Source organism: Culex quinquefasciatus, chromosome 3, assembly GCF_015732765.1.
Source record: "Culex quinquefasciatus strain JHB chromosome 3, VPISU_Cqui_1.0_pri_paternal, whole genome shotgun sequence".
NCBI lineage: Eukaryota > Metazoa > Arthropoda > Insecta > Diptera > Culicidae > Culex > Culex quinquefasciatus.
Genome location: NC_051863.1, coordinates 161,344,178 through 161,371,999, shown reverse-complemented (window position 1 = coordinate 161,371,999; position 27,822 = coordinate 161,344,178). Strand labels below are relative to the sequence as shown.

At 36.0% G+C, this 27,822-nt stretch overlaps 1 protein-coding gene across 1 annotated transcript in view; it reads right to left on the bottom strand.

Moving 5' to 3' along the window:
- LOC6037316 (nose resistant to fluoxetine protein 6) overlaps positions 1-16,844 on the bottom strand; it is a 35,405-nt gene extending 18,561 nt beyond the window's left edge. Inside the window, exons 1-5 of the mRNA XM_001847191.2 lie at positions 16,622-16,844; positions 4,356-4,651; positions 3,998-4,292; positions 3,386-3,918; positions 3,250-3,329 (exon numbers count right to left, since the gene is read on the bottom strand). Coding sequence (XP_001847243.2) covers positions 3,250-3,329; positions 3,386-3,918; positions 3,998-4,292; positions 4,356-4,651; positions 16,622-16,703 — 1,286 coding nt within the window. The 5' untranslated portion in view covers positions 16,704-16,844. The remainder of the gene's footprint in view (positions 1-3,249; positions 3,330-3,385; positions 3,919-3,997; positions 4,293-4,355; positions 4,652-16,621) is intronic.
- Between the last annotated feature and the right edge of the window lie 10,978 nt (positions 16,845-27,822).

Here is a 27,822-nt window from a genome sequence, read left to right as displayed (position 1 = left end):
GTGCCTACTATGGACTCCACAAGACCCTACGGTCTGGTCATCTTTCCCGGCGTACAAAGTGCACCATGTACGAAACGCTGATAAGACCGGTCGTTCTCTACGGGCACGAGACGTGGACGATGCTCGAGGAGGACCTGCAAGCACTTGAAGTTTTCGAGCGACGAGTGCTTAGGACGATCTTTGGCGGCGTGCGTGAGAACACTGTATGGAGGAGAAGGATGAACCACGAGCTGGCGCAACTCTACGGCAAGCCAAACATTCGGAAAGTCGCCAAGGCTGGCCGGATCAGGTGGGCCGGACACGTCGCGAGAATGCCGGACGCGCTGGATGCGCGCCAACCGAACCAGACTATCAATCCGGTGAAGTTGGTGTTCAATTCGGAGCCGTCTGGAACGCGGCGGAGGGGGGCGCAACGTGCAAGGTGGTTAGACCAAGTGGAGGAAGATCTTCGAAGTGTGGGAGTCCCGAGTCGGAATTGGAGAGTAGCAGCCCAAGACCGAGTTCAGTGGCAGCGCATCTGGAGACAGCTCATGACCCGGGGGTTGTCTGAGCAGTAAAAGTAAAGTAAAGTAAGTAACCACTAGTGTCTTCCTTTTTATCTACAAGGACTTCGCCGCCCTGGGCTCCTAAGTGTCTGAGTACGGTACACTTAGAATTTTTAGAGCACCCGCCGCGGGATTCGAACCAGTAACCTCTGGATTGTGAGTCCAGTGCGCGGTCCGATTGATCCACACGGGCGGGACATCATCATGTTATACTCAAACTTTAAAAATACGATCATAAGTCATAACCTTTTTTGCCATTATTTTTTATTGTGGAATTTTACTTTAACAATTGGATTTTTTTTACCATTTTTCCATAATCCAATTTGATATTATTTTTTATTTTGCAAAATATGGCCAGAAGGATGGGACATTTTTTACCTATTTTGTCAAGAACATTATTTTTGCCGGTCTTTGTACCATTTTTTTATTCAAAAGTGAAAAATTTGAAAGTTATTTTTTTTATTTATTGTATACCCCTAAGGAAATTAACAATTTGTTCGAAAATTTTTCAAGTGTCTATATCCTAATTTATTGATTTTTTTTAGTTTACTAAATATGGCACAGAATTAAATGTTGTCCAATTTAATCAAGGACATTATTTTGGCTATAAATGTGGTCTTGCTGGTGTTTTTTTTAATGTGAAAAGTTTGCTAAATGTTTTTTATTATTAATATTGGAATGTTCTTTTTATAATTGATTGATATACCATTGATATGAAAGGAATGGAACAGTTTGATCGAAAATGTTCTGCATAACGAAATGTTTTATTATTTTGTTTTATCGCTAGAACTTCCAAATATTTTGATTAAACTCAACTCCCGGTGGTTGGTCACTTTTTCGTTTGACACTTTTTAGTTTGTACCCCGTTGGTTTGACAAAGTCAAACCGAAAAGTGACGAACTGTCATTTTTTACACGGCGCTCACTCACACTATTAAACCAAACCTTTTGGTAGTGTGTGTGAACTCCGTGTAAAAGGGTAAGTGACCCCGTTCGTTTGACATCAGTTGGTGTCAAACCATCGGGGTTTGAGTGTATTTGCTCACTTGGATATTTTACCTGGTCTCTGTTATTGCGCGTATTCCCGAAAAAGACACGCGGCATAACAGCCTCGAAACGACGCGCCGCACTTTCGGCTAATGCGCGCTGTCAAATCCCATACTGCACGTTGTATTTTTGTTGATCTTCTTCTTCGAATTGCATGGTATTGTTGCCGGTTATGGTTTTTATTGCACCAAAAGTGCAGAAAATTGCTGTCAACACAGCTAAAAAAGTAGTAATCCAGCTGCGTGTAAAAGGCCTGGGTGTAAAATAAATATTGCATTATTCTATGCAATTTTATGTGATTTTACACCCTGAAATATGTAGCCCATCAGTATGGGAAACCTACTTGACCGAAATGTCAAGCTGAAATATGCGTTTATCCTTACAGCTTTTCAACGGTCTGATGGCCGAGTGGGCTAAGGCGCCAGTCCGTACTGTTGGTGCTGAGTTTGAATCCCGTCGGTTGCAACTTTTTTTTTGTGTTTACAAAAATTGTACATGCAATGTGTAATATTAAGTGTTTATTTTGACGAAGGTAATGTGCATGCTTTTGCATGCGATTTTACCATCGGATTTTTTGCTGTGAATAGTATCTGCGGCACATTCTGAAATGCCGCGCGGCGTGTACCTTTGAGAGAAACGGACAATAGATCAAATTTGTAAGCCGTCAGCCAATGTTTACCGATTTTATTCAGCATTTGAAAATATTTAATATTTGAGTGGAACCATCCCACAAAATTAAAAAAATTACAGCAGTTCCAAATGAAAGGTAAAGTTAAAAGATAAAAATATTTCGATTTGGATTTCAAAACTGGACTGGGAGTTTACGTTTACTATTTACGGGTCGATGACCTACGCCGTGTTAGGGTGGTCCGAAAAATGGCCATTTTCGTTAATTTACGCAAATAACACATTTGTCCAAAAATCATAAATCCGCGCCATTTCAACCGATTTTAGTTGTTTTGTCAATTCTGAGCCAAATCAAATATTAGCTAATAAAGTCAGTTATTTACTAGCGCAAAAACATATCTCACCAATACCAAATTAAGTTATCGGGAACATTTTTTTCTCTGTTATCGAATGTTCTTGTAATATTTTTTTGATAACACACAGAAAAAAATGATGGTAATATTCATCAGGAAATGGTGACAGATTTTGTGGCAAAAAAATGATCAATTTTACCCCAGAAAATGATGAATTTCCATCAGTCTTTGATAAATATTCATCGGGTTCACATTTTTAAACATTTTTTATGTAATATTACTCAAAAAAGAGGTAATATTCAACCTACCAAATTTTCAACATTCCAAAATTCAACTTTTTTTTCTGTGCAGATTTTGTTATTTTTGGAACAAATCTCTGTCATTATTTTGTGTTATTATAACAGCTAATCTGGGTGTATTATTAACAAGTTCTAACCTCCTGGCACGCAATGTAAACAATAACAATCACGTTTTGTTTGGTTGACCATTCTGTGCATTGTCTCGAAGCTTGGGGACAATTTGGTTGCCGTATTCCTGAGTTATGATTAAGAATGTTTTAGGTAGTCGGGCATATACGTGTGCAGGGTGTGTCAAGATAGCACGGCCAGATTCAGACTTCTTTCATATGGAGAGTAAAAGTAATTTTTTTTTTCCATGACCCATGACGCAATTACTTACTTGGTAACAGCCACTACCAGAATCATTCCTAGTGCAAATAACTGATAATCGCAGGCCAGATACCATGCTTGTTGTAGACACTGAAATAAATTAATGATTTAAAATAAATCTTTTTTTAAGACGACTTTTAACCCACCGGCTCATCCGACCGCACGTAGTTGTTCACGTACAGCAGGTTGGTCCACCAGTTCTGGCGGCACATGTACCGCTCCGTTTGGGTTCCCCGCATCCAGAGCGGTCCATCCTGGAGCTTTGGCAGCCACGTGGCGTGCAGCAGCAGCACGTACGCGTACGCCGGGGTCAGCCTTATGTAGCGGTAAACTATCACAGCCAACACCACCGACCAGCTGACCTTCTTGAGGCGCGTTCGGGTCGTGAAGAAGTGAATGCTCAGCAGGAAGCCACTCATCTCGAAGAAGGTCTGCACGATCTGGGACCCGTTGATGAGGGCCAGCGATTCCGGATTGTAGTACTCACGCTCCCGGTCGAATGGGTTACCGATGGGCGTCACGGCAAACATGTCCGAACAGTGGCCGAGGATGACCAGGAAGAAGGTGAAGAAGCGGAACGTTTGAAAGAATCGTAGGTCTTCGTTGAGTTGATCTTTCGAACGACTCATCAGCCGGTACCAGTTCCGCTTAAGGGAGAACGATGTCAGCATCATGGTTTCTGAAATTTGTAAAGAAAAAATATTTATCTGTATGCAAATTGGGGTCGTAAATTACAAATCCCAAAAGGGAACACCTACTTCGGCACGGAATTTCCAACTGGTAGTGGTCGCTTTTTTGATTCTTGTTCAACCGGTAGTCGAACCAGGTGGACGCGATCACCAGGAAAATTAACAGCATTGAGATGGCAATAAAGCTTAGATCGAGCAGATCCACGTCCAGCTGCCGAACAGGGCGCGTACAATACTCGATCTCTGTGTAGGCCGTCAGGTTGTAAACCTTTTGGAGGATGTAATTCTCACATATGTTGATGAGCCGCCCGTAGTTAAGTCGGTCCTGGTCTACGTTCTCGAATATCTTTGAGTTTAGAATGTACTACGAGAATTGGAAACAAAAGTTATTGTAATTTATATATCTCTGCTTTACAGCGGAACTCACCGGAAAGTCTATGTTGAACTTTTCCACGTACAACTGCTGCAGGGTACTGTTGTCGAGTCCGGCTACCAACCGGCGACATCGTTCCACGCATAAACCACGGTCCAGGTGGTCGTGTCGAAAGTGCCGGTAAGTGTCGGCGGAGAAGTCCTGTATGAACCGATATAGCTCGGAACCATTGTCCGGCTTGACAACGGACCGAGCGACGCAGTACACTTGTTCCGGGGTGTCGTACGCGTCGAAGCACTCGTCGTAGTCATCGTACGCGTACAGCTTTGGCATCCGGTAGTATTGGTCCACTGGGAAACAAAACGAAACACACAAAGAAATTGAATACCAACAAGTAGAACTGATCTTAAGAAAGGGTTATCACATGCGATAAAATCAATTTTTATGGGACACATAGAGCATATTAATCATTCCTTGTTCAGAGAGTTCAGAGACAAGAGTAAAACAGCACAAAACTGACCTACCGCACGGGGAGGCTTTGATGGGTTGGTCCAACACCTAGAGAAGCTTATTGCTTTTTTTGCCCCCAGCATTTAACTAGGAAGATGACTCCGCCTAACCAGCAAGTCGTAAAGAAAGGTACTATTGCAGGAGTGATTATAATGGCCTACATTTGTCAAAGAACTGGTTTTTCCCGTAAGGTAGAATCACCATGGGTTCGTCTTGCTTATGCTCTCTTATCTCAAGTCATTTGGAACTGAGTTGAAGCCATCATGTGAAAATGCGTTTTTCTTGAAAAAATTCTAAAGTTACCTTAAAAGAGCATGGCATCGACAAGTTACTGCTAGAAGATGCGCACTGTCATCAGGTCAATCTGGGAGTGCAATTGGAGTTGCAAAGTCGCAATTTGCAGTTCTTTTCCGCTATAAAGTTCTACTTAATGTCTTTCTTAATCATGGTATAACCCAGCGGCACCATGCAGCCTCATTGCTCTTAGGGTGATTGTCACAATTGGAATTACACCTCAGAGAAAACATTCGAGCGAAAAGAAGTTCTCCCGCTCGAGAAAGTGGCAATCGAGTGCACTTCCCGGTTGGGTGCGTGTGCCACTTTTTCTTAACCTGTTTTTGCGGAATCACAACATGTGGTCCCTGGAGCTCAGCGTCATCTTTCTGGCGTTGGAGTGCGTAATGAGGGTAATTCAAAGCCGAAGATGTTGATGTTTATTGCCCGGATGGTGGTGAAGAAGCAATCCACCGAGATGCATGTTTAATTCTTGCAATAAGATTTTATGCATAATTGCTGATAATTCTCGACATGGAATGGTTATTAGCAGTAATTTTCACGCTAAATAGGATAGTGCGAATGCGGATGGCGATCTGTTGGTTTCTGAACACCCAAGAAGATTTCTGTGAAATGCTGAACTTCTTAAGCTTTCGTGAACAAATTTTACAGCTAATTTACATCTTCAATAAAGAAATGTTGCATCAGCACAAATGAATCTAAATACTCCTAGCAGCTCAGTAGCAGTTTAGTCTCACACTTCATCTAATCATACTAATTTAATCGTTTAGCGAGCAACAGTTTGTAAAGCGTGCCTCCATGTGAGCATCAATTTGGGAAACTTCCTGAAAGCATCTGTCCCGCGACGTTTACATAACGATGAATTGCTATTATTCAAAGGCTTAACCCTTCTCGGTCTACATTTCCTAATTTTTTTTTTATATTGGCATAAACATTTCTGTGAGACAGTACTAAAGTTCTAGAATATTTTGAAAAATATTGACTTTCAGGTCATCGAACCCATGCCTGAAAGGGTTAAAACGTCACGCACTCTAGAACAATGAGCTGGGAATGCGTGCATGAAATTGCTTCTATATTAGGTAATTGCCTTTATCATGTAAGCATTTAGATTGCTGTTTAGTTGCACTTTCGTTCTCATTACACTATGTTGATATTGTTTGATTGAGTTGTATTTACTACAACTGTAAGCTGGGGTGATTTTGCTTTTTTTGCTGATGCCCGTGAAATTCATCGCAATTTATACGCGAGTATTTGTGTAGGCATGGAACTTAATTTATGGTAACTTAACAGATGGTCCCATCTTGTCCGAAAATGCTCATGGTTTCCTACTCAAGAATCGATAGAAATATATGCGAATAGATCATTGAGATTATTAATAGTTCATATATCACGCAATATAGATCACACTCGTTTTGTTCTCCACATCTCTAAATTGATCATATTCATTGATTTGCTGAGAATGGTGACCTCTATTAACGTTTTTTTTTATCAAATTCACCCAGTTCACTGTATCTAGAAATTGACTTAACGTAATTATTGCTTGATAAGATTATGATTGTATGCTGCAAATATTTACCGATTTATCAGTTCCCAATGTTATTCACACATAGAAGGTGATACGCGATCAGGTTTGGTTTACCAGCGTTTAATTTTAATTTGTAGATATGTTATGCAAATGTTTATGAAATAGTTTATTATGAACCCGAGCAGACGGAAATAACTTGGGAGTAACATTTCTTGATTTTTGAAAATATTAGGCCAATCACAGTTTATGTTACTTGAAACAAGTTTTATTATTCGCCGTTATGATTTTTTTGATATTGGATGTTTATTGTAATAAGAGACCAATCACATTTTGAGGTATTCTTCGAACAAATCTTTGTTATTATGTTTTCTTATTTAAACAACTAAATCCGATTATTTGGGCTGGTGTTTTTGCGATTTCGTGGAAGCCGCGTAATTCGTGAAATTTACCCCTGGCCGTGAAATTTAGTAAATACCGTGAAATGCCTCGAAAATTTAATTAATTATTAGAAAAATACTTTTAAGAGCAATTAAGCATTGTTTATTTTATTCTTACACTTTACAAGTTTCCAAACTATAACAAAATGCAAAACATATTTTAAACAATTTTTCGGAAAATATTGTCCATTACAATATTTTTCGATATACAGATAATTCATTTCAAATTTCCAGCAAAATTTTGACTGCGCAAAATTCTAAAATAATTTAAAAGCACGTTATTCAAAACAACAGTAAAAAAAATTAACTGTATTTTTTTAAATACTTGTAAAATAAATTAAAATATGGATGTCTCCTACAAATTATTTGACCATAATTGAATAATGAGCACTATTTTGGAAGGCAAATAGCACAAGTGTGCACATTTGGATGTGAGAAGGAATTATCAGTTAGGTGAAGTGTGTCAAAATGGTTTAGAGGCGACCCATTGATTAGGATTAAAATTTTAAATGTTAATTGTTAATGTTGTTTGTTAATGTTGTTTAAAATGTAATAATTGTTAATGTTGTAACGTAGTTTTTTTTGCATGGACGACCCCTGCAGTTGTGCTAAGAGTGCAGAACGACATGAATAATGTTTCAAATTGGACTTTTGAGTTGGGCTATTATACCATATTATACCATTTTAACAGAATTTAATGGCATAGAGAAGCACCTGAGAAACGGTAAAATCCGTTGACTAAATCTCACCCCCCAGACCCAGCGTCACCCCCACTGACGGTACGTAGTTTTTATTTGCATGGACGACCCCTGCAGTTGAGCTCAGAGTGCACAACGACTTGAAGAATGTTTCAAATTGGTCTTTTGGGTTGGAACCCACTTGTAAAATGTTGTTACGTAGCTGAAACTTTGCTTACATGTTTCCTGCACAAAAAAGGCCATACAAAATCCCATACAAAGTACTTAAAAACATAAAAAAAACCCACGATCGACTTAGCCCAACCCAAAAGTCCAATTTGAAACATTCTTCATGTCGTTGTGCACTCTTAGCACAACTGCAGGGGTCGTCCATGCAAAAAACTACGTAATAACATCTTCCATAGTTGATGTGCACACTTGGCACAACTTGGTCCATACTTGAAAATATTACGTATTAAAATTTTTTGCACATTTGTTCTATTCAATACATTCATCAACTTCATTGCTACTGCAATTCACCATATATCTAAATAATGGTTTGTGCCTTGGATACCATTCATTTTAGAAAGGTCGTATGATATAATTGATATAAAATAAACTAGCGAAAAGTTTTTACAACATCATTTTCGTCATAGTTGATGTTTTATGGATGTTTTTACAATTATATTCATAAAAAATAAAATATCACCAAGCTTTTCATACAAAAATTTTGATTTAAATGCTCATTTTTCCAAAAGGATAATTTTCCTACCAAATTCAAACTGTAATAAGTGTTTCAAAAAAGTTTTGATATAAAATGTTTTTCTTAACCTCGAATTAATCAACTCGTGAAAAAAAGAACATTGAAACAACTAACTTGAACTATTTTAACAATAAAATTACTTTGCACACACATATTTTTATATTTCACAATGTCTTGTCACAAGTTATGTCAGGTGCATACTTTAAAATTGTTTGAACAATTGTTTGTCGAATAGTTTTCCAGAAACAGTATTTCAAAGTTCAAACATCGTTTTTCTCGCAACTACCAAAATGTCAGTTAGTATAAGAGAGCACACCGCTATCGAAATGTAAAAGAATGCTACAAATGAAATTTGCCTTAGCTTTGTTTATATGCAAAAAATCTCTTTTTTTAGGATTTGCTTCGTTTTAGAGATATTTTAGTGAAATCAATTTCTAAAATTTCAGTAAAATCAAAATAGCTGAATCATAACTAAAGTGACGAAAATTCTCCATTATTCAAAAAAAAAAAAAAATTACAATAATATTTTTACGAAAATAAATAATATCTGTAACGGGTTTTATTTGTATCTTGAACTCTAGCTTACTTTTTTAGACACTTTTCTGTACACTTTTTAATGTTTAGACACTTTTCTGTACACTTTTTAACCACTAGCCCTACCGATCATCCTAATAACAATTGGAGTTATTCTTTCATAACGAAAAATGTTATTCTCAAGTTGTTTTGACTTTCAACCAATAACCAATTTTGTTATGATAACAAAAGCTGTTATTAAACATTTATGCAAAATGGATTTTCCAAGAATTGGTGTAGAAATAAATAATAATAGAAGGTTGTAGGAATCTGATTTCTTTGCTGCAGGTTCAGAGGGGCTATTCCCAAACCACGTGGACACTTTAGAAAGGGGTGCCTAGGATCATGCTCCAAAAAAACTGCTGATGCTGACAAGTGACTGACGATTATCTCTAATCATAAATCACCTGTAACCGGCGAGCAGCACACTTCTATCAACGAATTTTAGAATGAACTGGCTCCAAACCGGTTTCCTCCACTGGAAATCATCTTCAATCGGCGGCACGACATATTAATTTCCATAATACCTACTATTAGTTGCAACTGAAGTTGGGGTAAAATGGACAAAAAATTAAGTAGTATGTCTTAATAAGAAGAAATTTGTTCACCTACATTACTTCAATAAATCTTAAAAAGCTTGATAGAATTTTACATTTGTTAATTACGTTGCACTGTTCACCCTAGTTGTACTAATCACTAATGCAAGTTTCTGAGCTAGTTAATCATATGCCACAAATGAAAGAGCACTCTGACCGCTGACTGTTAGAAGGGCTGCTATTGATGGTTTTCGTTGTCAGTTAGTGAGATGAGCAATCAACACCGGTGGCAGGAATTCAATCTGCTTGGCAATCGTTTGGAGATAAATCAAATCGGTGACTGCTTAAAGAGTTGAAGTTCTAATAGTTTATCGTTTGTTTTGATAAGCTTGGAATTTGTTTTTCTCAATATTTCAGGGATTTCAGTGCGAATGTTTACTTCCAATTTTGATCAAAACAAGGATGTTTTTTGACACTTGAGAGAAATTCCCAACAACAGACCAAATGAATCAGAAACCAGTTCCATTTTAAATGTTGCGAAGAAAAAAGTGAAAAACACCCAAATGTTGGCAGTCAATGCGCTGTCGTGAATACTCTTCCTGATCACAGTTGGATTTGAAAAACGCGCCATTTACTAACTGGTTTTGGAACATCTGACAAGCTCATTTGCATCAAATTATCACCCGCGTCTAGAGTTGGACCTACCTCACTAAAATTTAGTGATGATTTGATTGATTTTGTAGAAGCTACCGAATTGTGACAAACTAACGCTGGAAAAACTTTTTTTTAAATGTGGGGAACAAACTGGTTTTTTTTATTATCTGCTGTCGCCTTTCATACTTTTGTTCTGATTCGCCCTAGTTGACAACAATAGTTTTTTATTCTAGCTTGCTTTTTTTAAATTGACGTTTTCAGCTTCAGAAGATTGTAAGAACTCAATGAATCTCGGTTGGACATAACACTTACGTCAGTCTTTTGTTCTAACGCGAACGGAGTGAATCGATTCCGAAACGGGCTCAAAATATTCGTCACACAGTTTTGTTTTTCGTAGGGGGAGAGGGGGTAATATGCACCCCCTAAGGGAAAACTGTGATTTCTCAACCATTACAGCATTACTGTGGAATAATTTTGTTCGATGTTCTAAAACAACTATTATTCTTCGTCATCCATGTGAAAAAAGTCTTAAAAAACCTCAAAATTGTTCGAAAATATCAAATTTCTAAAAACATTTTTGATTCATTTCAAACAACCATGCGGGGCAATATGCACCGCAACATTGGGGCAAAATGCACTACAACAACGGGGCAAAATGCACCGCAACATGGGGCAAAATGCACCGGGTAAAAGCAGTTTTCACTAGTCACCACTAGATGACACCGCTGTTTTTACAAAGGAGCTTCAAAGCGGTGCATTTTGCCCCGACCACGCTTTTTGCAGAAAATTAAATTAAAAATGCATTTTTTGATGTTTTTGGACTCATCTATCTACAGAATAAGGAAGATTATGGCAAAAACTATATACCTCAACACTCACAATATCAATAAATGCTTTTTATATTGTCCAAAAATCATAATGAAAGTTCAATGAAAATTAGATGAAAACACAACATTTTAAAGTTTTGCAAATAACTTGAGCTGTTTTGATACTGCGATGCTCAAATTTTTCCAGCATGGTTTAGCAATGTTAAGCTTCCAATTTCTATGATTTTTACCCCGGAAAATTCTTCCAAAAACCGAGAAAAGCAGGGGTGCATTTTGCCCCGGGGGTGCATATTACCCCCTCTCCCCCTAAAAGTCATCCTGACTTTGAGACCCGAGAGTGTCATGCTAATTATTCGCCCGAAATCCGGTTTCTCTGAGTTGTGAAATCGGAACTCAGAAATCCTCTGCCTACTACTTCTTAATAGTATGGGATTAAAACCGGTTTTGCTAACAGTTTTGATGTTTGGGAAAAAGTCAATAAAGTGAAATATCGACTCCTTTCTCTTATTAAAATTCAGATTGCTGTTTTTGATGGAAATCTATAGCAAATTGGTTTTGGTTCTATATGGTTTTTGATTTCTGTTAAACTTTATTCTTCCAACTCTAAGCCCAAAGAGTCATTTTGCATCATCACGTCAAATAAATGTGGGGTCTATTTATGCATAGTGCTGTGATTTTTTTTTAAAGGAATAATGAAATTTAATGAAGATGCACCCAATTTATGATGTAAAATCAAATCGACAATCGAAAAACACGTCTGTAACCAAAAGTTCTAATCAATAACGTAACTGTAACTGTAGTGAGTCATTTTCCACAATACCACAGTATATTTTCTTCCGTTTTGTGTGACAATTAAACATTAAACATCAAACAAGATTAATGTCTGTTTTCAAAACAAAGGATAATTTTCCAGCTTGATACGCAAATCCCGCCAAACGAACAATAAAAGCGCACTAATGACACTGAATTGTCCAATAATTGCCTACTTGAGAGTAAAACAGTCTCCCTCTAATCAGATTGCCTTTTTGTCCGGGGTCAGTTCAAGCCTGGCTTGACGTCTGTCAATTGGCGCATATTTTCGTGGCGCGTGTCTTCTAATGCCGACTCAAACGTGACGGGAATCACCAGCCAAGCAGTGTAAACAGATCCATGACTTACCCGAGCCGCTAGAAAGCTTCAATTAATTCCGGTCAGGGCGGTACCCGAGTTAAAGGTGCGGATTTTATGGGTAAAATTTGCAAAATTGCCCCGCAACCAGTGCGCGTCCAATCGCAAACACGGATCGTCCTGTAACGATGTCAGTGTCAGAGCCGTTGTTGACGTCTGTGTGAGCCCGGTGAGCGCGAGCGAATTGTTTGCACCACTCTAATCGATGTGAATGCTCAACTTGATGAGATTAGGTAATGTAACTTGTACAGTTTATTGTGAACAGACTCACGTAAATGGACAGCGTGTAGTTGAGAAAATAAGTGCAATGTTGATGAAATATTTAATTTGAGTTGCTATTGACATTCAAAGTTAATAATAACGTTTTGTTGTGGTACACGATTTTTCACCGTGTAAAATGTCTATGGAAATAAAGTTTATTGACAGGATCTAAGTAATCTGGGAGCGTCATATAAGTAATCTGGGAGCGTCATATTTTTGGAATTTGTATTTTTTTTTAAAACGTTCGATTTCAATTTTTAAACCGGAGTTCCTGTACAATTTAAATGGTGTTAGCGGTTGAGGTAGTGTCAGTGGAATATCAAAACCCAGATTTCAATTTCTCGTCGGCTTAATGCTCTTCGATTTACACGAACAAAAAGGCAGGATCAGCAACAGCTGGAGCACTTAATGAAGTCCTGCCGGTCGAGCAGTACCAGGATCGCTGCTGGATGAACTGAAACCTTGATTGTTGCCGCCCGCTACTTTACTGTAGTCCTGTTCAAGTCCAGAATCCTAGAAGAATTACGATTCAAGTGGCATTTGATGATAAGTTCAAACCCTGCTGGAGCTGTTAAATCTTGATTTGGTGCGATCTATCCATTTTATCTATCATTATTTGATATTAATATCTATCAAATAATGATAGATAAAATGGATATTATCCCTTATTTTATATAATATTCTATTGATCAAATGATATATCCAAATTATCCCTTTCCAACCTTACCTTTCTCCTACCCTCATTTTCTCCCCCTCCCCCCCCCCCCACTAATTATTATTATCTGCCAAATTTACACTAACACACCACACCACAACTGATTCGGAGCGTTTGGTACGGTATGTCCACGCATCCTTCCTCCCCTGATGATTCTGTGAAATGTGATCCGTTCACAGAATCCGTCTCTGCGGTTAATGCAACGCAGTAGGCCTGGCCGCTTTATTTTTTGCTGTACATTTTCGGGGTAACTCGGATGTACTGTAATCATTAATATTGACAAGAAAGAACTTGAGCCGTTATCTTAGCACAAGTTCTTCCAGGATGCTTTCTTCGGACTGGCTGCGCTTGTGTTCGATTAGATTAGATTAGATTATGGAAATAAAGTTTATTGACACAATATTGTTCCAAATACAAAGCTGTTATCCATTTTAATCATATTTGACTTTGGATAGGGTCGCGGAAAAAACAGCAAAACATATCTAAAATAGCCTTAGGCGTTGCAAATATTTTTTGAAGTTTATGCCACCAAAAGGTTTCAAGTTTCAAGTTAATGAGATAGAATTGTTGTGTCTAAGTACACCTAAAATTTTTCGATTGCAATAAGCAAATTTCTGTTTTTAAAATGATTTCTTTATATTTTAAAGTACATATTTATCATTTTTGAAAAGTCAAGAATGTTTTAAAAAATAAAATCATCGGATTTTTTATTTGGCTCAAAATATGCTTTTTTTGATAACATTAAAACAAAAAGCTTTTGGGAATTCCTCTTTCGTTTAAATATCATAAAAATAAAATGATTTGATTTTCTAAGGGTGTAACTCCTTTCTTTATAATTATTATAAAAAAAAAATCCAGAAACGTAAAAAAACATTCAAACAAATCTGATTTTTAATGAATAATTTGTTAACATGTTGACATTGAGAAATTGATGATTTTATAAAAGTCTAACTCGTATTTTTTAGTTGTCATTTCCATTCTGAGTATTTTCTCAAAATTAATAATATTTTTTTTAACGAACCTGTTAAACAATAGGATTACATGAACATCTGTAGGATCCAACGCAAAAGCCTATTCAAATGTTGTATTATTGTGAAACGCAAGGAACCAACAACGAAAACATAAAATTGGAGTTGAACACTGCAGAATTCTGATTAAAAACAAATTATTCAATAAAATGTTGCCAAGAAAGTTGGATGATTGGTTGATTGACCTTGAAGATAAAAATCTAAAAAGCAACTCGGTAGGCCGATGCTGATGTGATGCTAAACAAAGTGTCAACGAACTGATGCGAATTATCATAAGGAAATTTGGTGTGAAATTTGCAAATATTTGATTAGAGTACACGTGTGAACTAACGCAACGTTGAAGAATTAGAATTAAATATCAGATAAATGATTGGAACAGAATTTGAAACCAATTCGAAAGACGGGAACTCAATTCTAAAACGGGAATCAGAATATTTTATTATGCTTGTATTGAGTTTCATTTATCCAATTTCCAATTTAAACAATAGAGTTATCTAAGCCCGCTCTCACGCACACTAGCACGCCATTTGTTTTGCTGGCCGATACAAAATTTAACCTCAATCATTTTCGTGTACGTACACGCAATACAGGCGCACGTAGATAACTCTATGCCGTCGTGCTAACTTGTCGTACGTCGCTATTTGACGTTCCTAGAAAACGCGTTTTAATGTTTGACCTTGAATAAACAATAACGATAGCACGCAATGTAAACAATAACAAACACGTCTTGTTTGGTTGACCATTCTGTGCATTGCCCCAAAGTTTGATTGAATTTGGTTGCCGGAGCCCCGAAATATAATCGAAAATGTTTACGGCAGTCGAGCTTGTACCTGTGTCAAACGCGTTTTGACCTGAAAAAACACGCTTAAAAAACATTTCTGATCACTTTTTTTCATTTTAATGCAATTTTTTTGACAAGACAACATTTTTTCGATGGATCAACTATGGTCCCCTTGGAACGAGCTGTCAAGTAGGAGCTTTTCTGTCAAGAAGGACCGCGAGGTAAATTTTCAAAATTGATTTAAAAATCCATTTTAAACTTTTTGTGGTCGTACAAAGGGTCATTGTACTCAGAAAAATAAGCTTTATCGCTGTAAACAATAATATCAGCAATCTAAGCTTCATTTTAGGACCCAATTGTCACACTTACATCAATTTTCAGGCTGTGTCACGACAAGATTGAAACTTCTTTCATATAAAAATGACAAAAATTCACAGAGTTTTTTCGGTTTTTATTGCTTTTCCCAGGATTTAAATCGAAAGTTGCCCCTTACCATTTGCCACAACACTCAAGACTTCTTAAGACACAAAACATGCACTATATTTCGGAAAAATATAATTTTCACTTAATTTTGTTTTATCACTTAGTCAATAATATCCTTTAAATGTATCGGCGTAAAACATTTGATTTATCAATTCAATACAATTCAAATAACTTTATTACTAGATAATTAGTTCGTAGTTTTGGAGTTCCTATAATTCAAATTGATATAATTGGATAATCTAACAATGGAATTATAACACTGAAATAAAAAAGTACCAGATTCCTAAATTCTAGGAATTTTGCCTACATTCCTTATCTAGTTATTGGGTTTTTTTATTACTAAATAAGAAAAGGATGCAAAATTCCTAGAATTTAGGAATTTTATACATTTATTTTTATTTCAGTGAAATTATCAAAACTCTGATCATTAATTTTCCGCATTATTATTTGTGAAATAATTTAGAATTTTATTAAATCTGAGTTACTCAAAAAATTTATCATAACTTAACCACACGGAAAAAAATTAATTCTTGAAATCGTGAATTAAATTCACGAATGCGAGAACCAAGAAGAAATATATGCACGTTTATAGTGCAAATGCACCATTCTCATGAATAAATTACTTCGTGGTTTTCACATTCGTGAATTTGATTCACGATTTCGAGAATTGATTTTTTTCTGTGCTATAGAGTATTTACTAAATGTTGGGTTGGTTTTAACAACTAACTCCAAATCTTGAAAAAAAAAAAAAGATATTTCCAGACAAATTTCTCCTTTTTTCTTAACCCGTATGTTTACTCTAGGTTGATTTTTTTCATATCTCTGTTACATATCATAATATTTTATTTTTCATAGAACATTGAACCTTCTTAAAGTCAGTGAGAATCATTTACAAATGTGTTCAAGATTCACTATTATTCAACATTAGCACGCTTATTCAATCCACTATTGATTGCCACATTTATCAGAACACTCATCACACACATGGTTACGCTTCATTTCCGGCCATTTCCATTGAATTATTAGTTTTCCCAGCCGATAAATCGCAGCTTTGAATTGTAAATGGGTCTTCAATTTCAAATCACTCACATTCTATGAACGAATCACTACCAACAGCACTGTTCACCAACCACACGGTTATCACAAACGTAAATTTCAAAAGTGTAGTCATTTTGTTCCACTTTTTATAAGCTCTAGATTTTTTTCCCAAAACAGTTTTGCACAACTTTCCCGCTGTTCCAACGTTCAAGTCTTTTCTAATTTTCGCTCCGATCGCGACGAGATCCCGCGAGCAACTAACCGGGAAAGGGGCGATCTTTTCCCACTCAACCCAACGCAACGGTCCGGCTAATGTAAACAGTCCCCGCAACGGTGAGCAAATTCTTACCTGATTTTTCGCGATCCTTGTCGCTTCTGCCGTCGTCGTCGTCGTCTGTTTCTCCTCTCGCGCGCACGTTAGACTTTCCAATCGACCACGCCACGTTGTTTCGTGTTGTGGCGCGGAAAACGTGGTGAGAAGGTGCACGTGGAGGCGTTGTTTTCGTTTTGTTTTTTTTTTGCTTCGTTTTTAGGGAGATTAGTTTACAGAGGTTTAGGTTGAAGATCACCATTAAGAACAGGTTCCTGCTTTATTTCAGAGAATAAATTGATAAATACCTTCAAAATGTTGCTCCAAATGACGCATTGTATTTTTCTATTGTTATGAAATCAATTTTTACTTGAATGGAATCATTTAGAATTCGATCTAGAATTTTCAAAATTAGCTTTTCTCAAAGCGTTTCGAATTAGTTAACAAATCGATGCCCGTGTGCTCTCTTGTATTATCTAGATAGGCATCAAAATACTGATTGATATTTGTTAATTTTTTAACACAATTTTGGTAATAAAAATATTACAAATTCAATTACCAATTACCAATTCCAATTATACACCCAGAACTGGGCATCGCCATACGAGAGGATAAAGAGCACGATTCGGTAGTAAAATGGTACTGTGTGCGGACGGAGAGGATAAATCCCGAAATTACCGCGAGTACTTTACTCATGGTTCATTTTCCAAAAAGTTCATCTATCAAAAAAAAAGTACCGGTACCGAGACTCGAACCCGAGACCTTTGGCATATTGTACCGTGCTTTTGCCGTATGGGCCACCACGGTTCGGTGACTAAGTGGCGGTCATGTGTCCATATAAGCCACTCATAGGATGAACTGTTCCAATGAACGAATGAACTCGCGAGAGGACTATACTCTCGCAATATAGCACTTTCCTCACGTTTCTTTCCGTGAGGACTATCCCCTCGTTCTTTAACTTTGGGTGTAATGAAAAAAAAAAAGAAGTTGTATTTCAGTTGTGGTTTGGTTGAGCGTTTTAGCAGAATATTTTACTGTGAATTGAGGTTTTGCAGCGCGACTGTGTTTCAAATGTAGGTGGCGCCAAAATGAGGTTACTTGCCAAAAATCGTATTCCTTTCTGCTGAATTGAAGAACAAAATCGCTTATTTCTCATGATTTCCTGCATCAATCATAATGAAACTGGTTGCAAAAGACGAGAAAAATTTTTTGCTTTAAAATAATGAACATCAATTTTTGGGCGCGCAAAAATTTGCGACCTTTTTCTTTAAAAAAACATGTTTTGGAACAAGAAAAAATTAGTTTCCCCGTATATATCAATGAAAAAAACATTTATATAGTTGATAACAGATGCGTTAACGTTTATTCAACAATTTTTATTGATTTTTGACAGAATCTGTTGCCAAATAGTCCAAATTACTATCTTTTTCTAAATTTACAGTTTTCTCATAGAAAAATCAAACAAATATTGGAGAGTTGTACATCAAATTGTTGGAAATAATTTTTCTCATCCGAATCCGGCATAAGTTTTATAAAAATGTTGATTAGGAAGGAAAAACACATTTTTTCAAAAAATCATAGGTTTACGCTATTTGTTCATAGGTGGTGACTATGTCTTTTAGCTTTGCTGCAAATCTTCTATACAACTCGACATATTGTATTTCAGTTTTTTTTTGTTAAATTTGTTTTTACTTTCATAAGTTGCGATGAAACTTGAGTCATCCAAAATTTACACAAATTATGAACTGCGACCAATATTTCTTTTTTTTTAGAAAAAAAATCAGTATTGTTTAAAAAAATCATGAATCGGTCAAAGATTTATTGCCCGTTCTGAAAATTTCTAAAATGTTTGAGCCTAAAAAATTTTATTAAAAAAATAGAGAATTTGCAACAAAGCAAAAAGACACAAGACGCCACCTATGAACAAATAGCGTAAACCTATGATTTTTTGAAAAATTGTGTTTTTTCCTTCAAAATCAACATTTTTATAAAACTTATGCTAGATTTGGATGAGAAAAAATATTTCCAACAATTTGTTGTACAACTTTCCAATATTTGTTTGATTTTTCTATGAGAAAAATGTAATTTTAGAAAAAGATACACCCAAAACTCAGAATCGAGATAATCGTTCTCTCAAAATTTATTGAGGGCTCAGTGCCAAAATCGATAGAATAATGGTACCAACTCACACCATCATAACAAATGAGTTCATTCGTTAGTTGAATCAATAAATCTCCAACAAGTGTCATACATCGACTTCTGACATATCCATGGTCACCAAGCTGTGGTGGCCGAGGCAGCTAAGTCATTGAATTGGTTTGTCAAAGGTCTCTGGTTTGATTCCCGTTGTCGACACTTTTGGTTTTTTGTTTGACGGATGAACTTTTTTTGCAAATGAACCTCGAGAGAATAGTTCTATCGCCCATCTCGAGCTGTGTTCTCTGCGTCCGTGAATGGTACCACTATTCTCTCGACTCGAGACCATCATTCTCTCGGACTAGCGCTGCCAGTTTTGGGTGTAGTAATTTGGACTATTTGGCAAGAAAGTCTGTCAAAAATCAATAAATATTGTTGAATATACTTTAACACATCTGTTATCAACTATAAAACTGCTTATTTCATTGATATATATCGGGAAACTCATTAAAGAAAAAGTTCACAAATTTTTGCGCGCCCATAAATTGATGTTCATAATTTTAAAGCAAAAAGTTTTTCTCGTCTTTTGCAACCAGTTTCATTAAGAGGCAGTATTTGTAGATTCTGCTCGGTTTGTTCTAGAGGTCGTATCGAGGTGCTCCGATTTGGATGAAACTTTCAGGGTTTGTTTGTCTATACATGAGATGAACTCATGCCAAATATGAGCCCTCTACGACAAAGGAAAGTGGGGTAAAACGAGCATTGAAATTTGAGGTCCAAAATATGAAAATCTTAAAATTGCTCGCATTTCCGTAACACTTCATCAATTCCAACTCTCTTAGATGCATTCGAATGGTCTTTTAAAGCCCTTCAAAATGTGCTATAGACATCCAGGATTGGTTTGACTTTTTCTCATAGCTTTTGCAAATTACTGTTAAAAATGGATTTTTTTAAAACCTTAATAACTTTTCCCAACAGCCTCCAACACCCATACTCCCATAGGTCAACAGTTAGGGAATTTCATGGACTATAAGCCTACGCTATTAACTTTATGGCCAATCGCAGTTTTTCTCATAGTTTGACGATTTTTCTAGAACAAACATTTTACAACGTTAGTTTTTGCCCTGTAGGCCTCCATAGCGGCACTTTTTGGTCTCAATTTTGTCATATTCGGAATCCTCGGACAATTTCACGTAAGTTAGAAGTATTGGAGTTGTAATATTGCTTTAAAAAATTATTAAATAAAGCATTTTTGAAAAAAGAAATAGATCTTATTTACCCTATGATCAATACGTCAAATGCTGTATCAAGTAGGCGAAAACTTGTTTTACCCTTAATCCGACAAAATGCTAAATAATATTTTAATAAATTCTAAATGGCATTTTTTTACAATCAAATTCAAAATTACAACACCTCAACCTATTGTAAAATTTTCTGAGGATTCCGAATATGTCAAAATTGAGACCAAAAAGTGCCGCTATGGAGGCCTACAGGGCAAAAACTAACGTTGTAAAATTTTTGTTCTAGAAAAATCGTCAAACTATGAGAAAAACTGCGATTGCCCAAAAAATTCCCTAACTGTTGACCTATGGGAGTATGGGTGTTGGAGGCTGTTGGGAAAAGTTATTAAGGTTTTAAAAAAATCCATTTTCAACAGTAATTTGCAAAAGCTATGAGAAAAAGTCAAACCAATCCTGGATGTCTATAGCACATTTTGAAGGGCTTCAAAAGACCATTCGAATGCATCTAAGAGAGTTGGAATTGATGAAGTTTTACGGAAATGCGAGCAATTTTAAGATTTTTCATGTTTTTTTGGACCTCAAACTTCAAAGTCCGTTTTACCCCACTTCCCTTTGTCGTAGAGGGCTCATATTTGGCATGAGTTCATCTCATGTATAGACAAACAAACGCTGAAAGTTTCATCCAAATCGGAGCACCTCGATACGACCTGTTTCACATCGGTGAAAAACTCGCTCTTAAGATTGATGCAGGATATAATGAGAAATAAGCGATTTTGTTCTTCAACCCAGCAGAAAGGAATACGATTTTTGGCAAGTAACCTCATTTTGGCGCCACCTACATTTGGAACACAGTCGCGCTGCAAAACCTCAGTGTTTTTTTGCAAATCAAGTTTTAGTGACAAAAAGTGAAATTGAAAATCACCAAGTTTTTGTTACCTTGTATCATTTTTTAGTGTAGTCCTTATCCATACCTACAACACTGCCGAAGACAGCAAATCGATCAAAAAATTCCTTCAAAAGATACAGATTTTTGAATTTTCATACATCATTTTTGTATGGCCAGCTGCCAAATTTGTATGGAAAATTATATGGACAAACTAATGATGCAAATGGCTTTTTCGGCATACCGAAGGCACCAAAAAGTTTCAGTCGGATTAAAAAACACAAAAAAAAACGAATGACCGAAATCTCAGAGAATTGCTCAATGTTGTTTTAATAACAGAATGGTAAATTTTGAAATTCAAAGAAATTCACCCTTCCTTTTAATAGGATTCGAAGATTTCAAAATTTGAAGGTAAATAATAGCATAATTTGAACTTGAATTTTTATTACATTTCGTATATTTTTTAAATTGACTACACTAGCCTTTTTATAACCTGTTCAAACTGTTTTTTTTTCAGTTGAGAGGAAAAATTGTCTAAAAATAAAATAACTACAATTTATACAACATTGAGTCTCTTCTGTATTCAACATTCAAAAATAAAAACAATTCAACCATATATCCAAGATTGATCACTTTTGTCTGTTGATTCCCGTGACTTTGCTGTCCGAATCCGATTAATCACAGACACACGCATGAATGACGATCGAGATGTCTACAAACAACAAGAATTCACAACTCCGTGAGTCAAGCGGAAAACGCTCGTGCTAGGTGGTGGGAAGTTCCAACTCAAAACTTGTCTTTTTGGCAGCTAGCGGAGCAATCCAAAAATATGCGGATCAAGTTGAAGAACGGCTTTTTGGTGCTGTTATGGGATTGCGATTTTAGAAGTTGTGTTTTTTGGTTTCCAAGAGATGAGTATGTATGGCTATTCTAAATATAACATTATTGAACATTTTTCAGAGATGAACATTTAGCGCGAAAAAAGGGAAATTCTCGTATGTTTGGCAGGTCTTAATTAAACTATTTAAACAAATTATTTTGCATTTTTGTGGAGACTTGCTTGCTCACTTCTTACTAAGCTTTATTGCTTTAAGAATCTGTAATCAAACGCCAAAGTGCTGATTTGCCAACCGTTTCTTAAGTAGTCTGTGATATATATAAAGAATTTATTAATGAACTCGATAACGTCATGATTCGAAATCCGGACATTTAGAAGCATATCATGTTTGTTATAGCTGGCAAAAATAATGTTAGAATTTTAATAGTATCAACAGGATGTAGTATAAACAGTAAATTTTAAGAGAAAGCATGCAGAATATGTTTTTTCTAACATTCTTCCATCATGTTGTGCTTCAAATCCCGGACACTGATAAAAGCTGATTCGAAATCCGGACAATCGTTTTTGCTTTAGAATCGCACAAATTTGGACAACATTTTACTGATATCTCAAATATATGTTAACAGCTGTTAACATCAAAACCATCGATATTTTGTATAAAAATTTGCTAGAATTAAAGGAAATCAGAACCATAAATTTCTGCCTTTCGTTCCCGGTGTTTCAGAAAAATATGATATATTCAAGTAAAATATTATTTTTTTGGTAAATTCACATTTCTATTTTATTCAATTGTTTTGGCATTGGACGCTGTTCCAAACAAATTAAAAATGAAAGTTTATGTTAGAATTCATCAAATAAAATAGTTTTGACAGTTATTATACGAGCTCCAAATAATTGATAACATATTATGAGGTGTCCGGGTTTCGAAGCGTCCGGGAATTCGAAGCATGACGTTATTAATGTTCCCATTTGTCCTGCAAAGCCAAACCGAACATCAATGTGACGTCAATGCTACATCAGGTGAGAAACTTTCAGGTGAGATTGGTTTCGCTCCCTTGTTTTTGGAGAATTTTGCGTCAATCGAAATGAAATCGTATAAAATTTTCACCAACCTTCGTCGTTACCCTTTAGAGCCTTTGATAATTGTTTTGAAATTTTTAAATAGAGAAATGTGTCTAACTAATAAAGGTCTTTTCCGGCCCATTTGCTTTTGTCATTTTATGAAACTATTTAAAGAATATTTTCAGTTTTTACTAAAATTAACGAAAGTTAAAATAAGTTGCTTAGATTACTGGGAACATAAACATTTGTTCTGATTTTTTCTTTATTGATCACTATTTTAAGTAGTGCAAGAGTTATATAAATATTACCATAAGTCTTACAGTTGGAGTAAATCATCAAATTAATACAGATGTTCGAACCCAACCTTCAAAACCGTTGGGATTAGGGAGGGAAAGGGTTCAACATACTTTTTCAAAGATGTTTGAAAATTGGACCGGTTTTCGTTTTTGCTGACCGGTTCCCGTACACGTGAGTTTTGCAAGTCATGCGAGAGCCATACCGTGAAACACACCAGATGGAGTTTCATTAGGAAGATGACTGTGCTGAATTAATTTGTCGCCGAAATTTTGGGTTTAATAGCAAACACACAAATCCAGATAATATCTTGGGAGAAAGAAAATTTTGTCATCTTGGACTAAGTGAAATTGATTTGAAATAGGTTATAGTAATTCTCAGGACTATACGAAAATTTAATTTGTGTGTTGTATGATTTGGATTGGTTATCATCATGATTAAATTTATGTTTTAAAACCAGGATTTATATCTAAAAAAATTTACACTTTTGTTTTTCATCAATAAATTGTGTAGTTAATTTTAAACTCACCATTCTAACGTATAGTTTAAATCAGCTAAATAACTCGCTAAATCCAACGGATGCCACTAATTACTAGCACCGGACTACCAAGCCGGAGTTGTTACGCAGTTACCCAGATAAATTCATCAGTGGCTGATTAACCTCTATCACTTTTCATCCCATTTGAACCTGGTCAACCTCCGAAGATCAACAAACCGCGATGTCTGGGAGTAGAACTATCAGCAAAGTAATCAGTAGCAGCAGTCTAAGTGCCATGTAGTGGAAGCGTCTGTCATGGCTGTAGCAAATAATTTGCAGGTTCCTCTGGAAAATGCGCCACAAATCATGTGCTTCTTGCCAGACATTAACAGCAGCTTCGTCACGCGGGGAACTCCAACGATCTTGGGAGTGGCACTGGTAACGAGGATGAACCCTATTAATCAACCACCAGTTTGTTTGCGCTGGCCGGACAAAATTTCGCGCCACTTTGTTTGCTCACAATGTACAAGTGTGAGCAACTATTTCGGCAGCTTGGAATTGCGGCCGACCTCATTGAGGGACGCTAGTTATCGGGACTGTGCAAATTTGTTCAATTAGACCTCGCAGTGAATCGCAACGAGCCATGGGCTAGGGGTGGCCTCGAAGGTCAGTGATCTAGCCGCAGATCGCGCTGGTATCAGCGCATATCGGAAGCGATACGGCTAGGTGACAACGGTTTGCAAACTTGGCATGATTCTTGAAAACATTTTGCTCTTTTTACGAGCAAGACACGTTGTAGTCGGGATGAGCTTCCCAGAGTGATTCAGCAAGTTTTGGAGAACTGGTGTAAACAAATATTTTTTTAACCGCTTATCAGCTTATTCGTGTTTCCCAGTTATAAATGGCTTCTGTTGAATAAAACTTTTTTTTTGCTTGTTTGACGTGTTTCATAATGTAATTTGATTTTTTATCATTTGTTTTTTTGCAAAAAAATTGAAACAATGAAATTATGTGATTATTCAACACGACTTTTTCAGCTAGACTTGAAAATCCAAAATCCAAGGTCCTTGCAATCAAATCTCATAAAAACTTTTTTTGTCTGGAGTTCAAATATGACTCGACTCGATTATCCGAAGTCCTTGTAATAATTAGAACCTTCGTAACCGAATGAGCTGCGTATGACAAAAATTTGGTCCTCTCATTTATAGGGTAATTCCAACTACCTAGAGACTTTTAGTAAAGAATATACAGACACTGCGTTCGAAGAAAATGGCAACCATCTAGGGGAAATTTACCCATTTTGAGCCTAATAAGCGGTCGTGTTTGAATGATGCTGGATAATCTGGAGTGTTCTTTGAAATTTACTGAAACCTAGTACACCAACGAGTAGAGCAACTTTTTGTGAACATTTCTGTTTATTTTCACTTTTTCTAAATGTTATTCTATTCTTTTAACAAGCATTTGAAAAAAATATTTCCAAAATGTATTCTAATCAAACGAGAATTCATTTTGCAGCGCCCATCTTTTCTATTTTCAGCATAGTTTTTTCTTACTTCCAGCGCTCTTTTGGGTCTGCTTAGTGCTGCCAAAATTGATGAAATTTTAAGCGAACACTCACGAAAAGTAGCGAGTAGTAGAGAAAATTTCCTGGTGGCCACTCTTTGTTCTTTATTTGCCTTCGCTTCTCGCTCGGTTTTCTTCAGCCTTCGACTGGAATGGGTCGTCAAAAGTCAAACGTCAAAAGACTTGGCGCGTTTGTTTTTCGATGGCGCTTGCTAATTATTTACATGTTTTGGGATTATTTTTCAAGTGAGTGACTAACTAATGTGCAAAAGAACATGTTGCCGAAGGTTCGGGGCAGTTTTGTATTGAAAGCGCCGTGAAAAAGTAAGCGGATTTAAAAGTTGATTTTGGCGATATTCATTAAGCGTTTGAGGGTTTCTCGCGTGTGTCACTGTGTGTGCCAACAAAATGATGAGAAATGGTTTCGCAAAATAGAAATTATGATCAAAAGTGCATTAAATTTGATCTTTTGGCCAGTAAGTAGCATACATTTGCGTGCTTACTCGAGGCGGTGCTGTTGCTGGTAAGTTTATAGCCTAAATAGTATTTTTGGAGCTTTAATCGAGCATTAAACTCTTCATATGACGAAGATAGATGTTTGATTGGAAATGGTATATTTCGCCTACATGGTTTTATTCGTGGCAATCAGACCCGGACATTTGAGGTTATGTTGAAAATCACCCTTTTTTGAAGTCGTGTAAATAGTTTTTGTATCATAACTTTTAAACGATTATATAAAACTGTACAATTTTCAATGCAGTAGAACCTGAAAGTGAATCAAGTGAACCACATCTGGACATAATTCGTTCAGTCAAATCCGAGAAAATCAAGTGCATATTTTTGATCAACATCTCCACACACGCACAGACATTTGTTCAGAATTTGAGTCGATAAGTGTAAATGAGGGTAGTTCTAGGAGGTCAAATTGAAAAATTCATTTTCCGAGTGATTTTATAGCCCCTTCTCAGTGAGGAAGGCAAAAAATGAAAAAAAAAATACGAAACAATTTTTATCGCTCATGATTTGATTATCCGAAGTTCAACTAACCGAAAATTTCAAAAATTCGGATATGCGAGGCTTTGGATAATCAAGTCTATATTGTAATAATACAGGCAATCAAAAACTTAAATTTGAATAATTATAATTGTTGAAAAATCAAAATGTCAAAATGTCAAAACGTCAAATTGTCAAATTGTCAAATTGCCAAATTGTCAAATTGTCAAATTGTCAAATTGTCAAATTGTCAAATTGTCAAATTGTCAAATTGTCAAATTTTCAAATTGTCAAATTGTCAAATTGTCAAATTGTCAAATTGTCAAATTGTCAAATTGTCAAATTGTCAAATTGTCAAATTGTCAAATTGTCAAATTGTCAAATTGTCAAATTGTCAAATTGTCAAATTGTCAAATTGTCAAATTGTCAAATTGTCAAATTGTCAAATTGTCAAATTGTCAAATTGTCAAATTGTCAAATTGTCAAATTGTCAAATTGTCAAATTGTCAAATTGTCAAATTGTCAAATTGTCAAATTGTCAAATTGTCAAATTGTCAAATTGTCAAATTGTCAAATTGTCAAATTGTCAAATTGTCAAATTGTCAAATTGTCAAATTGTCAAATTGTCAAATTGTCAAATTGTCAAATTGTCAAATTGTCAAATTGTCAAATTGTCAAATTGTCAAATTGTCAAATTGTCAAATTGTCAAATTGTCAAATTGTCAAATTGTCAAATTGTCAAATTGTCAAATTGTCAAATTGTCAAATTGTCAAATTGTCAAATTGTCAAATTGTCAAATTGTCAAATTGTCAAATTGTCAAATTGTGAAATTGTCAAATTGTCAAATTGTCAAATTGTCAAATTGTCAAATTTTCAAATTTACAAATTTTAAATTTGACCGCAATCATTTATTAATTTGAATAAAATAAATAATTAAACAATTAATCAATTAGAAGTAAATTCTTCAATGTTTCCATTTGTTTGAACCATGTCAGCCTTGCACCACCCTGCTAAGTGAATTTGTGCTGATCGGTGATACAAATTATGCACGAATACTTGTGCACAGCACTGACGTGCGATATTCAACTTCCCTTCGAGTGTTTACGTTCTTGGTCAATAGAGTTATCTACGTGCGCATGTATAGCGTGTACGTACACGAAAAAAAGTGAGGTTAAATTTTGTACCGTCCAGCAAAACAAATGACGTGCTAGTGTGCGTGAGAGCGGGCTTAGATAACTCTATGAATTTGAAACATTTCGACATTTTCCTGTGATGGTATGCGTGAATTTTCGAGACCGTTCAATTCGGGAGGGATTTCCGCGCGATTTCAGCTCTGTCCCACTCAACTCAAATTGGGAGGGCCAACCTCACGGATTTCTCGTTTGCGTGTAGGGATGGCTAAACTCGAATTGATCAAATTTCGGATGATTGAAATTTTGTTTTGTTTTGTGGT